This window comes from Erinaceus europaeus, chromosome 3 (assembly GCF_950295315.1).
Source record: "Erinaceus europaeus chromosome 3, mEriEur2.1, whole genome shotgun sequence".
NCBI lineage: Eukaryota > Metazoa > Chordata > Mammalia > Eulipotyphla > Erinaceidae > Erinaceus > Erinaceus europaeus.
The window spans coordinates 124,647,494-124,661,626 of NC_080164.1; the positions used below are offsets into that span (position 1 = coordinate 124,647,494).

At 42.2% G+C, this 14,133-nt stretch overlaps 1 protein-coding gene across 2 annotated transcripts in view; it reads left to right on the forward strand.

Moving 5' to 3' along the window:
• The first annotated feature begins 348 nt into the window (after window positions 1-348).
• Window positions 349-14,133, forward strand: part of PARM1 (prostate androgen-regulated mucin-like protein 1) — a 134,018-nt gene continuing 120,233 nt past the window's right edge. For both annotated transcript variants that reach the window (XM_060187860.1, XM_060187861.1), the window contains exon 1: window positions 349-683. In XM_060187860.1, the coding sequence (XP_060043843.1) occupies window positions 641-683 (43 nt within the window). In that variant the 5' untranslated portion in view covers window positions 349-640. The remainder of the gene's footprint in view (window positions 684-14,133) is intronic.

A 14,133-nucleotide genomic window follows, 5' to 3' on the forward strand; every position in this document is an offset into this window, starting at 1 on the left:
TCAGGACAGCCCTGGTGGCAGAAGGGGAGGGAAGGAATGGGGAAGGGAGAAAGGAAACTGGAAGGGGGAAAGGAAGAGGGAAAGGAAAGGAGGAAGGAAAAGGGGGAACATGGCACATGATCAGCCACCTGTTTAAAGACTAAATTCAAGCACAAAAAGCAGAAATGATGGAGTTTGGTAATTGTTCTCACTTCTTCCCCTGCACTTAATTCCCAGCACAGAGCTAGCCCCACCAAACATTTGCTGAGCCGGGTCAAAACTAGGATCTAGCGCGCAGACTGTCCAGCAGAGGCCGCCCTGGGCCAGGACTCCAGGGACCCCAGGCGTTGGGAGAGAGGAGGCCAGAAGGTGGCGGGTCCGCGCCGCCCTCCCGCCCAGGTGGGAGGGGTTTGGTCGCGCGGGCGAGGCGGCTGCGGAGGCGGCCCGCGGCTGGGCAGGCTGGGATGGAGCAGAAGCGCTCCGGGCGCCGGGGGATACGCCGCTGACAGAGCGCGCTGCAGCATTCGCCTCGCTCGCCCGGCGGCAGCTGGCTTTCGCCGCGATCCGCCAGACAGAGCGGGAAGCTCGGCCTGGTCGCGCACCGTCAGTCTCTGCAAACTCTTGCGGCGCGCGCCGGGCTCGGCACTCAACACCCGCTACCATGGTCCGCAAGGCTCTTCTGGCGCTTTGCATCCTGGCGGCAGGTAGGTCGCGGTGCCCACCTCTCCCCCGGGGGCTGGGGGGTGCTTCTGGGGGCTCCCTGGTCTCGGGCGCTGGAGGTCGCGGGAAAGCGGGGAGGCCCGGCGAACCCTAAGTCACCTCACACGGGGGCCGGAGCGGAGCGAGCCTTGGGGCTGGTGCGCACTGGGACCTGAGCGGCTGCGTGTGTTTGGAGGGGCTAGGTTGGCTATTCGCGGCAGCTGGGTGACAGGGTCTCCCCTCTGCGGCCCGCGCCCACACAAACTCCTGGCGTCGAGGAACAGGTGGCTGCACGAGGCGTCCGGACCCGGGGTGTGCGGCGCTGCCTGCGACTCTGAGCTCCCCCTGGGGTGCAGCCGCACCTTGACCAGAGTCAGGCGCCAGACTTCTGGGCCTGGCTTGATCCCCAAAAGGATGAAAAAGCAGGGTGTCGCGGGGGTGGCTGGGTGGGGATCGCTTCTGGGGAGGCTTTGCGGGGGACTTGTTTGCGTTCCTGGCGACTTGGCGGTCTCTGGTCTCCAGCGCCCCTGGCTAGTGCGGGTTTAGGGGTGATGCGGCACTACCAAGGGCAGCAACCTCGACCCTGCTGAGGCTCCCGGTCACGGCGGCGGGGGGGGAGTGGGGTGCAGAGTTACCTTGTGGTCTCCCCGAAACGCTTACCAGAAGAGACAGTGTGCACTTAGCTGAAAATCAGTACTTGACATTTTCTCCTTTTGCTGCTCCCCGTTCCCGGGACGCCCCCCCCCCACACACACACACACACATCTAGGGGCTGTGCGGCCTCGAGCGGGGGTTGGGGGGCTGGAGCCAGGGGGCAGGACGCCCTGGGCTTGTTTGGGGTAGGGGAAGAGCGCGCAGGTGAGAATGGGCCGCTCAGCCGCGGTGGTCTGCGCGCTCCCTTCCTGCAGGGCCCCTAGACTTCCCAAAGCTACGGGGACAATTTGGAGCTCTCCCTGGCAACGAGAGAGTTTCCATGCAGCTCACAAATGGGGGGATGCGGTCTAGAGGGAAAGTTTCTCCACTTGAGGCCGTTGGCTAGTGGTTTTGTTTGTTTTGTTTTTTGTTGTTGTTTTTCCTCTTCCACCACAGCCTCCGCAGTAAATCCCCCTCCCCTCGCTGTTCTTTGCTGGGCTGAGAGAATCTCTTTCAGATGGTTCCCGAGCCCTGGGGCATCTTGGGCAGCGCCCGGGACACCCCCCCCCCCCGCCCACCAGCTCGCCCGCAGTGGGCAGCTGTGTCTGCTCTCCTGGGTACAGGGTTGCCACTTGTGGTGGTTCTCATAATCCTCCAAGCAAAGCTGTTAAAGAAATGACTGCAGGGGGCCTGGCAGTGGAGCACTGGGTTCAGTAGTAAGCTCAAGGACCCAGCTTGAGGCCCCCAGCTCCCCATCTGCAGAGGGACACCTCACAAGAGGTGAAGCAGACCTGCAGGTTAATTAATTAATTTCTCTCTCTCCCGCCCTTCCTTCCTTCCTGTCTATCTATCTCCCTTTTCCCGTCTCAATTTCTGTCTACAGAATAAAATGATGGGGGGGGGGGGTGATGCCTGGAAAGGATCCCTTGCTTTCTCCTCAACAGAAATCTCTTCCTGAGGCTCAGGACTCAGAAAAATCTCAAGTCAGTAAGCTGCCAGTTTGTTAGTTGTCTTCGGTGGCTTACCTCCTTAGATTTTTATTCCCAGTAACCCATAGTCGGGAAAACCGGGATTAGCCATAATGGTGGACATATTTTTCTAGAAGTTCAAGATTATTTTTGTTTTTCGGTCAGTCTTAGCACTTAGCCGAGAGATAAATGGATATATGGATAGATAATTTAAATAAACAGATAATATTTTTTTATTTTAACCCTCATAATTTTTTAGGTTAACCCTGTCTGTAATTGTCTATATTAGATGTCTTGCGTTTGTTGGCTAGCTGTTGTCTAAAGTCCAGCATTAGAGAAGTCAGAGCCAGTGAAAGAGCACACTTGGAAGTGTGCTGCTTTACTAAATGCTTGGCCAGGGCTCGAACTTGGCCCCCACTGCAATGAAGGAAGCTTCGGTGCTGTTGTCTCTTTAACTTTCTCTGTGTGTGTGTGTGTGTGTGTGTGTGTGTGTGTGTGTGTGTGCATATGTGGGGGGGGAGGAGAAGGAGAGGGAGAGAGAGAGAAAGAGAGAAGGGTGTATTATCTGGTTCAGTAATTTCGTCATAGGGTAGAGGCAGGGGGAACTAGGAAGGAGCCAGGTTGGAGTGATGAATCCTTCACATATCGGACCATGCCAAGAGACCTGCCTTAACGTGCTTAATAAAAGCCCTTATCCAAGGCCAGCATCTAGAGTCTGGTGGTTTCAGGTCTAGCAGGCCCTGCCCCCACCATGCACACAAGTGAGATAGGGTCAGAACCAAGATGGTCCTAATTCTGGGGCTTTCCTGACCCCAGAAGGCATAGCAGTCCTTGTTTCCCAGAGAGTAATGAAGTTTTATCTGTCCGTATAAGGTTTGTGACTCTGCAGAGATCTCTCTAGGAGTTAATGTGTTGTTAGTATTACTTATTATAATTTGTAAGGAAAATAATACAAATATTGACATAAATTGCGATATGTTTTTCAAAGTAGGGTGTTGTCAGAAACTAGAATGTCACCTTTCCTTCTTCTCTTCCTCCTCCTCCCTCTCCTCCTCCTGCTTCTCTTCTTCTTCTCCTCTACCTCCTCCTTCTCCTTCTTTAGATAGAGACAGGGAAGCAAAGAGGGTGAAAGAGACAGCAGTACTGAAGCTTCCTTCAATGTAGTGGGGACCAGGCTCTAACCAGGGTTGCATACATGGCAAAGCAGCACACTGTCTAAGAGAGCTATCTGACAGCCCTAAAATGTTAGTTTTCAAAAATAAACACAAAAAAGCCCAGTGTCTTGGTAAATGAGAGGGTGATGATTCTTAAAATGAAAGTGATTCAATCCATCCCAGAGTTCCTTTTTCAAAGCAGTTGTCCCTTTTATGTTTCATCTCTTGTCCCCTGCCCCTCTAGCTTTGGAGGTTTCAGGAAAATGTTTATTAAAACCTTATGATCTTTTTTAGAGCTAGGAATTGGGTTTGGCAGAAGGTTTTTTTTTTTTTTTTTTAAGATCAATACGTGCATAGCATTTCCAACAGTCTGTATAATGGACACTTTAAAAATATGTGTGCATTGTCAACCATCCAACAAAGGCAGATCTCTTCATCTATATTTAAAAAGGGTGGCGGGGGGGGGGGTGAGCAGAAATCTTGGATTGCCTTCAGTTCTCTCCAATTTAGAGAACTAGCATGGCTAATTTACAAACTATTCCCAAATATCCATTATGCGTGTATAAGGAATGTATACAAGGAATATTGCCTCCAAATTATGATACAAGCCAGAACCTGAAGTGTTGGCAGTGGAACCAAGCAAGGAAGAAAAAGGCCAGCACACAGGTGCCTGTGACTTTATCTGACTCCTTGTTCCTGCTTAGTAATTCTTTCATTCCCACCATCTTTCATTCCCATCCCACTACCTGTAGTTTCCTATGGGACAGTTGGTTAAAAGCTTCCTTACTGAGATATGTGAGATATGCCAAAAATTTCAGAAGGCCTGTCTCGGATGTTCAAGAAGGATAAAAGTGAAACAAACCTTGATTAAAATAAAAAAGGGGAGTGGTCATGGGTGGGTGCACCTGGTTAAGCACATGTTACAGTGCACAAGGACCCAAGTTCAAACCTGTTGTCTCCACCTGCAAGGAGAATCTTCTTAAGTGGTGAAACGAGGCTGCAGGTGTCTATCTGTCTCCCTATTTCCCCCTTCCATCTCAGTTTCTCTCTGTGTCTATACATAAATAAATAAATAAAATGGAATAATTTGAAAAATAAAAAGGGCATAAACCCTCCTACTTTTCCTATCCTGGATTCTGTCCTGTCTGTCCCAGCTCTCCCCCAGAAAGAATTTTTAAAAAATATTTATTTATTTATTCTCTTTTGTTGCCTTTGTTGTTGTTATTGATGTCATCATTGTTTGACAGGACAGAGAGAAATGGAGAGCTGAGGAGAAGACAGAGCAGGGGAGAGAAAGATAGACACCTGCAGACCTGCTTCACTGTCTGTGAAGCTACTCCCCTGCAGGTGGGGAGCCAGGGCTTGAACCAGGATCCTTACTCCGGTCCTTGTGCTTTGCGCGCCACCTACGCGCCACCTACGCTTAACCCGCTGTGCTACTGCCAGACTCCCCCCTAGGAAGAATTAATTCTATTACATTACCCAGTAGATACTTATAAGGTTCCTTGGTGGTCAAGACCAGGAAGGCCAGATTCCTGCCTGCCAGCTGGAGATCCTGTTTGTACACTGGCCTTGTCAGATAGCTCTTTTCAAGGTGACTGATATTCAGTTACAGCTTCCTAACTTTATGATTATAAACCACACTGCATACTTTTACAGTTCCCTTCTCACTAAAGGCCCTAATAAGTATATACATCTTAATATAAGCATATTACTAAATCTTAACCATGAATGCTATGATGAGCATGTTAAAAATAAGTCAAAATACACACACATTTACACAGTCTGGTTCCCTATAGTTTATTGGAGAAGGGAAGCAAGTGAAGGGTTGCTTACATTCTTTTTGTTTGATTGCCTTCTGTTCACCTGAAATCTATATCAAGTTCAAAGAAGGGAAATCTCCTTCACATGACCCCTTACCTGACAAAGTGGACGTTCTTGTTAGTGGAGACACAGAAAAAGAGTTACGAAGTGGTTTGCATGGAGATTCTGCAGCTAGAGTGCCCTGGTACAAAGCTGAGTTTTACTACTTAACTACTTATGTAATTTTGAGCAAGAAACTTTACCACTGTGAGTTTTTTGTCCACAAAATTGTGGTAATAAAGCTTCATTGTTCTAAGTGTTAAGTGGCAGAATATATCTACAAAACTGAGACATTATAAGCATTCAGAAAGTATCTGTTATTGGTGCTATTATTTTTATTGATAGAGTTTACAGGACCTAACTAGGTCATCATTTCCAAAAACTGAGTCTACATGTTTGTGCTTGGACTCTGCAAACCAAAGATCTTAATATTTCAGCACACTGCCAGCTGTTCTGGCAAATGATAGTATGCAAATTAAGAATGTATTCAGCTGAGCTTACTAAATGCCCAATTTGAAAAGGTTAATAATGTGCCAGCTCAGATTTAGCTCAACAGTCCAAAGAAGGATCAGTAACAAAAAGAAGCAAAATCTCACCAAGGACTTTATTTCGTCCACAAAGTCTTTTGCAGACTAGTGTGTTTCTAAAGCCCAACTCAGCTAAAGCTTAAGGTCAGGTTCCCAGAACCAACAAATTTAGATAATTCAAATCAAATAACTCAGAAAAAGACAGCCGATGGTATCTAGATGACCCAGAGTGACTCTCTCGAGAACACAAATCATTAATAATTGCTAGATCCCTAATATTTGGGCCTGGTCTGATTGCGTGATTGTGCTTGTGTTTTTTATGACAGTACTTGCACTGTTTGAGCAGCCTGCCTGCTCCTCCCCGCCTAATATATATATATATATATTTTTTTTAATTATTATTATTATTATTTTTTAATCACAGCACTGCTCATCTCTGGCTTATGAGAGTTGAACCTGGGACCTCAGAGCTTCAACAGAAAAAGTCTTTTGCATAACCATTATGCTATTTCTCCAGCCCTGAGCAGACTTTCTTAAGCAATAGAAGGAACATTTGAAATATTTCAAAAGGGATTGGGTGTCTTGATACCAAGTAAGAGGTCTTTACAACAGCTTGCTTCCTTCTAGAGGTATCTGCCACTGAAACTGGATGGGTTCATTTAGGAATGAAATACTTGTGTTGCTAATAAGATACTGAATGAAAAAGTTGTTCGGAAAATTACTGTTCCTTTACAAGATGGCAGTCCTATATAGAGATGGGCTAGTGTGAATGTCTGCCTTATGCAATGGTTGCATTTAACATGGAAGTGCAGGGCTAGTATCAAACAGGGAAACCCCCAAATTAGACTGTATGTATGTAGTTTATATCATTGCTTTCTTTAATTGAAGCTTCTATTGCTTTAATGATAAGTACTGATATAATGTCAGTTTTCTCATGTGTGGGTCTTTAAACACTCATCCTAACTCTTCAGATCATCCTATTCCATTTCTTTTAACCTGTCTTAATATTGCTTTTGGACCTTAACCCCCCCTGACATTTAATGAGTAATTAGAACCACTGAATTATCATTTCTTTTCATCTGTGCTTTTTATTTGTGCAAAATGATATAATGTCAACTGAGAATTAACTTCCCTTTAGCTAGTATTAGCAAGTCTAGAAAATAATAATGCAAATTGCCCTGTCCACTTTAAATTTGGGGGGTGGGTAACAGTGAATTTTAAGTATATCCCTTGCAATACTTTTTACAAAGAAATTCTGCATTGTTTTTCTTGAATTTAAATATAACTGAGACTCCTTTATTTTATCCAACAACCCTACTTTGACTTTATCTTTTGTTCATCAGTGGAATGGGTTGATGCAGGATTAGCAGTCACATGGATTAGTTGCATACATTCTTTCATTAAAAACAATCTGTTCATGAGAAAACTCAGATTTCAGAGCAGATCTCTCTCACACACACACACTCTCTCCCTCTCAGCAAAACTGCAAAATAGGATTCAGAGAGGCAGTTCTCCAACAAACTATTTTGAATCTAATGTATATCCATTAGCAGTGTATTGTGTGCATTTCTGAACAATTGGTGAGATTTCTATACCTTCCTGAGGCTATACTACTTAACCTCCTGTGACTTTCCTTCTAAAATCAAATTATACATTTTAAGTGGTAGCAATGCTCTTGCATAGGAAATGGAACTAGAAGTCTTCTAGAATCCAGCTGGCAGCTGATGAAACAAGAAACTTACAGAATATCTTTGAATTTGAATGCTCTCTTCTGTGCCAGGATCACAAATATTAATTATGCAAGGTTTGCATAATTCTATCAGATAGGTCTTATGGTATCACTTGAAAGCTATGGCTACAAATAACCTGAAGCAACATCTTAGAAATGCAAGGCAAGTTAGAATTAAAAAAAAAACTTTTAGGTAATTTGACTACAGTATAAATTTTGCACCTTTTATACCTAAGGCAGAGTCTGAATAAGTAACTGTTAAGTGGGGAAAATGTAGGCAGTTTCCTGGTGTGGTATTTAGAAAACTTGTCTAGTCAGTACAAAGTAAGATGAATGATAGAACACCACTTTGATGATAATGTCTTCCATGTACAGTCCAAATTCTGACATTGAGATTTTTGTTCCTGTCAGGGAGGAACTAAGGACATGGGAATTTTAGTGCAGGTGTTGCACATGAAAAGAGCTGGGGGAGTGAAGGTTTTGTTTGAGTTTTGTTGGCCATAGAAAAAAAGTTAAAGCTCTCATTCAGACTTCCCACAGTTGTAAACTTAATGCTATAATTCAGAATTCCCACTGCTTGAATGTATTTTTCATTACATGGCATTATTTAGATACATGTTACCTTTTAAATATGATGTTCTTGCCATTTTTGTGTAGTCTAGAAGCATAACATCATGATTCAAAAGTTTATTTGCCCACTGCTATACCCTTGATACTACTAGTGCTGGTTGCCTCCAAGGACATTTCAGCTGCTGTTGGAGAAGCTTTTGTGATCCCACAGATGAATGCCAGGTAGATGTTCTTCTACTGGCATTGCACATTTGTTCAAACACTACACTATATGACTTTTATTTTGTATTGCAATACGATTCTTTTCTTCATATTTTTTAAGACTTACTAAATGGGAGAGAGAGAGAGAGAGAGAGAGAGAGAGAGAGAGAGAGAGAGAGAGACCAGAGCAAATTCCATTTGAGGTTTCAGGGATCAAAACAGGGGTCTCACACAAGCAAGTCCTGAGCCACCCCTTACCACTCCCCACTACTGCTCCCTAACCCCCTCTTCCACTTCCTACTACTGCCCCCGAATCCCCTGTGTCACTCCCTACTAGCTCTTACTAACCTCATCACCCCCCCCACACACACACACACAGTAATTTAGATTCTTTAAGAAGAACAGTATCGGCTACTATAAGGAAAAAAAAGAGTCCTCTTTTTATTCACTATACTAAAACTGCAATACACACCGTGTGTATGGGCTTAGGGAACTCTTTAAGACCCTAGTCAGTCTTTTGAGTAATGTAATACATCTTATTATGAGAGGTTTTCAGTGGCTCTTAGAATCATGATAGGAGGGGGCCTGGATGCCTCCTGTTCATCAGAGGGACTTAAAGAAATCCAATAGCCAGAACACCTCTTTCTTGGTCTGAGAAAATAGACAAGGTATGATTGTACTCTGTAGTCTTGACCATGGGGACTCTTGCTATTGAGAGATTTGATTTATGAGATGTAACGTCAAGACAAACACAGCCATATTGACCAATAGGCTTCCTGGATGTTTTGTCTAAAAAATTACAGTGTTGACAGTACCTGCTCTCATGAGGAGAGAACCCTGGAATTCTCTTTTTTGGAGAACTATTCAGACGTGTCTGAACAGAGAAAAGGGTAATCAGTTTTTAAATTTTAAGTATATATTTTATTAGTGATTTAATAGTGATCTGTAAGATTATAAGATAATAGTGGTACAGATCCACACCACTTCCACCACCTAAGTTCTGTACTCCCCCTTCAATTATAATCACCATAGTTCTCCCAAGGTCATAGATAATCAATTTTTTTTAAGTTAAGTCATCATTTGCCATTTACATCCTGTGGAATGTTGGCAGGAAAAGAAGTGTAATATCAAATTATGCATGGAAACTGGGCCTGAAGTGAACAGTAGGAGGGACCTCACCTGCTTCAGAATTTCTACACAGGTACATAGAAGAGATTAGAATGGGTTGGTTTGTGAAACTGAAAGAATACCAGATGACTGAATGAGTGTGGTGATCAATGATATTATTTGGGGGAAGTCAAGAATCAGACCACCCCATTGCTACTTGTAGTAATGGAAAAAATGATTATTTTATTGGCATGGAAGTTAGAAGAGTACTCCTCAAATTTACACTGCACCTTTTTAGTTCTGTAAAAGGTTGTGAATGGAGCTTTTCAGCTGTAACAATGCAGCAGTCCTTTGATCAGTAGTGAAGGTATGCTCAGTATTGTGAGAGGAGACAAGGAAGGAGAAAAGCCCTGGATGGCAAGTTGAATTCAGCTACCTGGATTGAAGCCATTAAGGAGGCTGAGTGATGGAGGACTGCTAAATGCAGGCAGCCTTCTTGGAAATGCACTTCAGAAAGTGTTCAATTAAGAACAGACTATCCTTTAGATACACAAAGAGAAACAGAGTTTGTCAGATGAGGATGGGATCTGTATTATTTCATATGAGAAACAGCAGGTGTGGTAGAAGGGGCTTTGGAATCAGACAGGCTGGCACGGAATGCCAACTTAAGGGTCTCAGTTTCCTTGTAGAGTTCTGACAATATATGTCAGGTACCATGGGCATTATGTAAATGTTTATTAAGTAGGCTACTACCAGCAGAAAGAAAAAAGATCTGGTTTATTTATTTATTTTTTTTTTAGAGAAACCAAAGCATTGGCCTACCATCCATGGAATTTCCTTGATTCCATCCTTGGTACTCCTGTGTGGTGTGGGGGTTAAAACACATGGTGAGGCATTAACTTCACCCCCTAAAGTATCCTCTGCTCTGGCCCAAAAATGTTACTTCACTTTACTTCATTTGCTTGCCTGACTCCCACAAAAAATGCAGAGAGCCAGGATTTTAGCTACTTTGTACCTGCTATTCCCCCTTAATGTAGAGAACAGAGCAATTAGTGTCCTGAGTGCCTGGTAAATATTTGTTATATTAATTTTTCCATTGAGAGTTCACATGTGTTGGAGGACAGAAACAGTGATTTGTGTTGTGCATGGGTGAGCTTCCTTCCATACTCCTCCATGGGAGATGTGCTCCCCAACTGAAATAAAAGTAAGGAAAGGAGCATACATTAAGAGAATACTTGTACTGGAATTGGCGTATTGCATCAAAGTAAAAGACTCTGGGGTGGGTGGGTGGGGAGAATACAGATCCAAGAAGGATGACAGAGGACTTGTGGGGGTTGTATTGTTATATGGAAAAGTGGGAAATGTTATGCATGTACAAACTATTGTATTTGCTGTTGAATGTAAAACATTAATTCCCCAATAAAGAAATTAAAAATAGAGAGAGAAAGAAGACTTGTAATGCCTCAGGTCTCAAAGGCAAGTATAGTTGCTACAGGAGTGAAAACTACTACCCCACAGAGAATAGAATTTCAGTTTGAAGGATTAACAAAAAGAGGCAAGATGGGGTTTTAAGTTTCAGAGATTTATAGGCAAGTTTTTGGTAAAGAAGACAAAAAGATCAAGTGTCACTAAATGGTTATACAGAGAGGCTCTTATGAGGGGCTAGGTGGTGGAAAGTTTGGTTGAGCACATGTTAACAATGTATCCAGGTTCAAGCTCCAGTCTCCAAATGCAGGGGAAAAGCTTTGAGAGTGGTTTAGCCATGCTGTAGGTATCTCTCTGTCTCTCTCCCCATCTCCCTCTTCCCTTTTGATTTTTCTCTCTGTATCCAATAAATTAGTTAAAATAAAAACAAAATCAACAAACAAAGAAAAACGAAGAGACTCTCATACCTGAGACTCCATAGCCCCAGGTTTAATTCCTACCACTACCACTACCATAAGCCAGATCTGAGCCATGTTCTGGTTAAAAATAATAATAAAAAAACTTATGTCAGTATGTGACAGTTGTCTTTTGTTTTATAACAATATATAAAAGCTTCACCTATGTAAGGACTTGCAATTTTTTTTATTACAGGTACTACAAACATACTTAGAGATTTGCAAGAATATGCCTATCATGCATCCAGACTTGATTAAGCTTTGTTTTGATTAAGAACTTAAAAATATTAATACCTTGGAAGCAGTGTAGATGTTTATAACTTGTTAGATTAAATTACCATTTATTCAGTTTATTCAGCTGGGAAAATACTAAGCAACTGCTTAAAAGAATTAAATGGTTTATTACATACAGATATCTAAAACTAGCTACAATATGGTGAGCTGAACCAAAATATACATTATAACTTTATATTTTATAATATATTGAAGAAGGGGCCCAGGCAGTGTGGTATCTGGTTAAGCTCACACATTACAGTGCTCAAAGACCCACATTCAAGCCCCTGGTCCCCACCTGGAGGTGGGAAAGTTTCACAAGTGGTGAAGCAGGGCTGTAGGTATATATCCCTGTCTCTCTCCCTCTCTACCATCCTCCCCTCTCAATTTCTCTCTGTCCCTATCCAATAATAAATAAATGAATTAAAAACATATTGAAGAAGCAAGCTATAAAATAAAGTAGACAGTGTGAGGAAATATTTAAAACATTATATTTATGTGTGTGCCTGCAGTGAAAAGGGCTGCAAAGGATATACTGGTTCTGTCTCGCAAAAGAGTTTTATATCAGTTTCGCTTTTTATATTCATTGTGCTTTTATTTTGGCCTGAAATTTTGATAACTATTACTGCCTTGCAATTTAAAAAGTAAATATGTTATCCTCTTTATCAACAGTTAATGTAACTATAGTAAACTCATAGGTGACTGTTTCCATTCTTAAAACTTTGATCCAAAAGACTTTCTGATGGAACATTCAAAAATAAGACCTTAGAAAAACAAATAACCTCAGAGTGGTTTACAGGATATAATTGACGTAATGGGCAGGGGAGGTTCTGGGAAGAAATTGACTTAAAGTAATATTGCACTTTCTAAAACCACAGCACTGCATAAATCATTGATTAGGACAACTGTCTTAGATGGCATTTTAAGAAGCTCTGAGCTAAATGAGCAGTATTTAAGTTCTCTTTGAATATTAATATTTTCAACATTTGTAACTTAGGGAAACCGTTTTAAATAGAACATGATTCTAAGGTTTTTCTAAAATGAAATTTGTAAACTTAGATATTAAATAAGAGCAAACCTTGATGAATCTGATTTATTTTCCTTTTGGCAACATTAAGTTTATAATATCATCTTTACAATGAAATAATCAATAAAATGTGGGTTAGTCAAATGCAAGAGGAATCATTATTAATAATCCATAGTATTATCAGAGAAAATTGTTATGAATAAAGAGAAGGTACAAGTGGGACTGATGAGGTATTGGTGCTCTGCATTAATTATAGATAAAAGAAGACAATTTAGAAAGGAAGGGGAAAATGAATTTTTTTTGTAGTCTTCCCAGGTTATAACACATTACTATGTTCACTTCATCTGCATCTTCATCTACTTCTCCCAGTAACCGCATGAAATAGGCAATGCCATTCCCTTTTTGCAGTTCAGCTCACTAAGTCTCAGCAGTTAGGTCATGGGTATTTGACCATAAAGTTGAGAAAAAACTCAACTTTGAACCCAAATCTGTTGCCTCCCCCCCCCCTTTACCCTTACTGCCTTAAACTTAAAAACTGGTGATAAATCGTCTTGTGTAAAATTAGGCCTTAGACTTTCTCCTGACTCAGATTATTTTCTTATTCCCTATCACTATTGACTTGATTTAGAATCTCTTCTTAGACTATTGTCTAGACTTTCTAAATTGTAACTCCTATATTACTACCCTTTCTCTTCTTATAATCTCTCACTACTCTCTTGGGATTCATCCACACCAGGCCCAGGCCCAGGCCCAAACCCAGGCCCAGACCCAGACCCAGACTCAGTTTTCCTCTGCCATGTCACACCCCCTATCCCAATAGACCTTTGTGCCTGCAGGATTCTACTACTACCAGTAGATTTTTTTTATATAATGAAAGGAAGACAGAGAAAAGAAATGCCTTAGCATTGCTCTACCACTCATGAACCCCCCCCCCCATGCCCCTGCATGGTGTGTCCATGTAGTGGTCAGGCATCTGGACCTGGGTCCTTGCACTTGATAAAGTGCCTGCTCAACAGGATAAGTCATCTCCCAGTCTTCGGTTTGCTCTACTCTTGAGGAAAGGAAGCATGCCTAGATCTGCTTAAGAATCCTCCATGTCAGTAGTCTGGGAAGTGGCTGAATACGCAAAGCACTAGACTCTCAAGAATGAAGTCCTGAGTTTGATCCCCAACAGCACATGCACCAGAGTGATGTCTGTCTTTTGTTTTTTTCCTCTCTCCTCCTTTCTCATTAATAAATAAAAATATTTTTTAAAAATCCTCCATGTATTCAAATTGAGATCTCTAAATTCCATTTCTACTAAACGAAGGAAATCTTCCTCCATTAGAACTGACTAATTTCAGTTTGGGTTAGGAAATGTATAGGTAAGCCTGAAATATATATATATTTATAACAGATATGCTATGAAAAATCATGAAGACAGCTGTCACAAGAACTCAGTACCACTTAATGAGGTTCCTACTGGTCAAAAATGAAATGATTTGTGCATTAATAAGGATAACTTCAACAGATAGTGGGCTGTT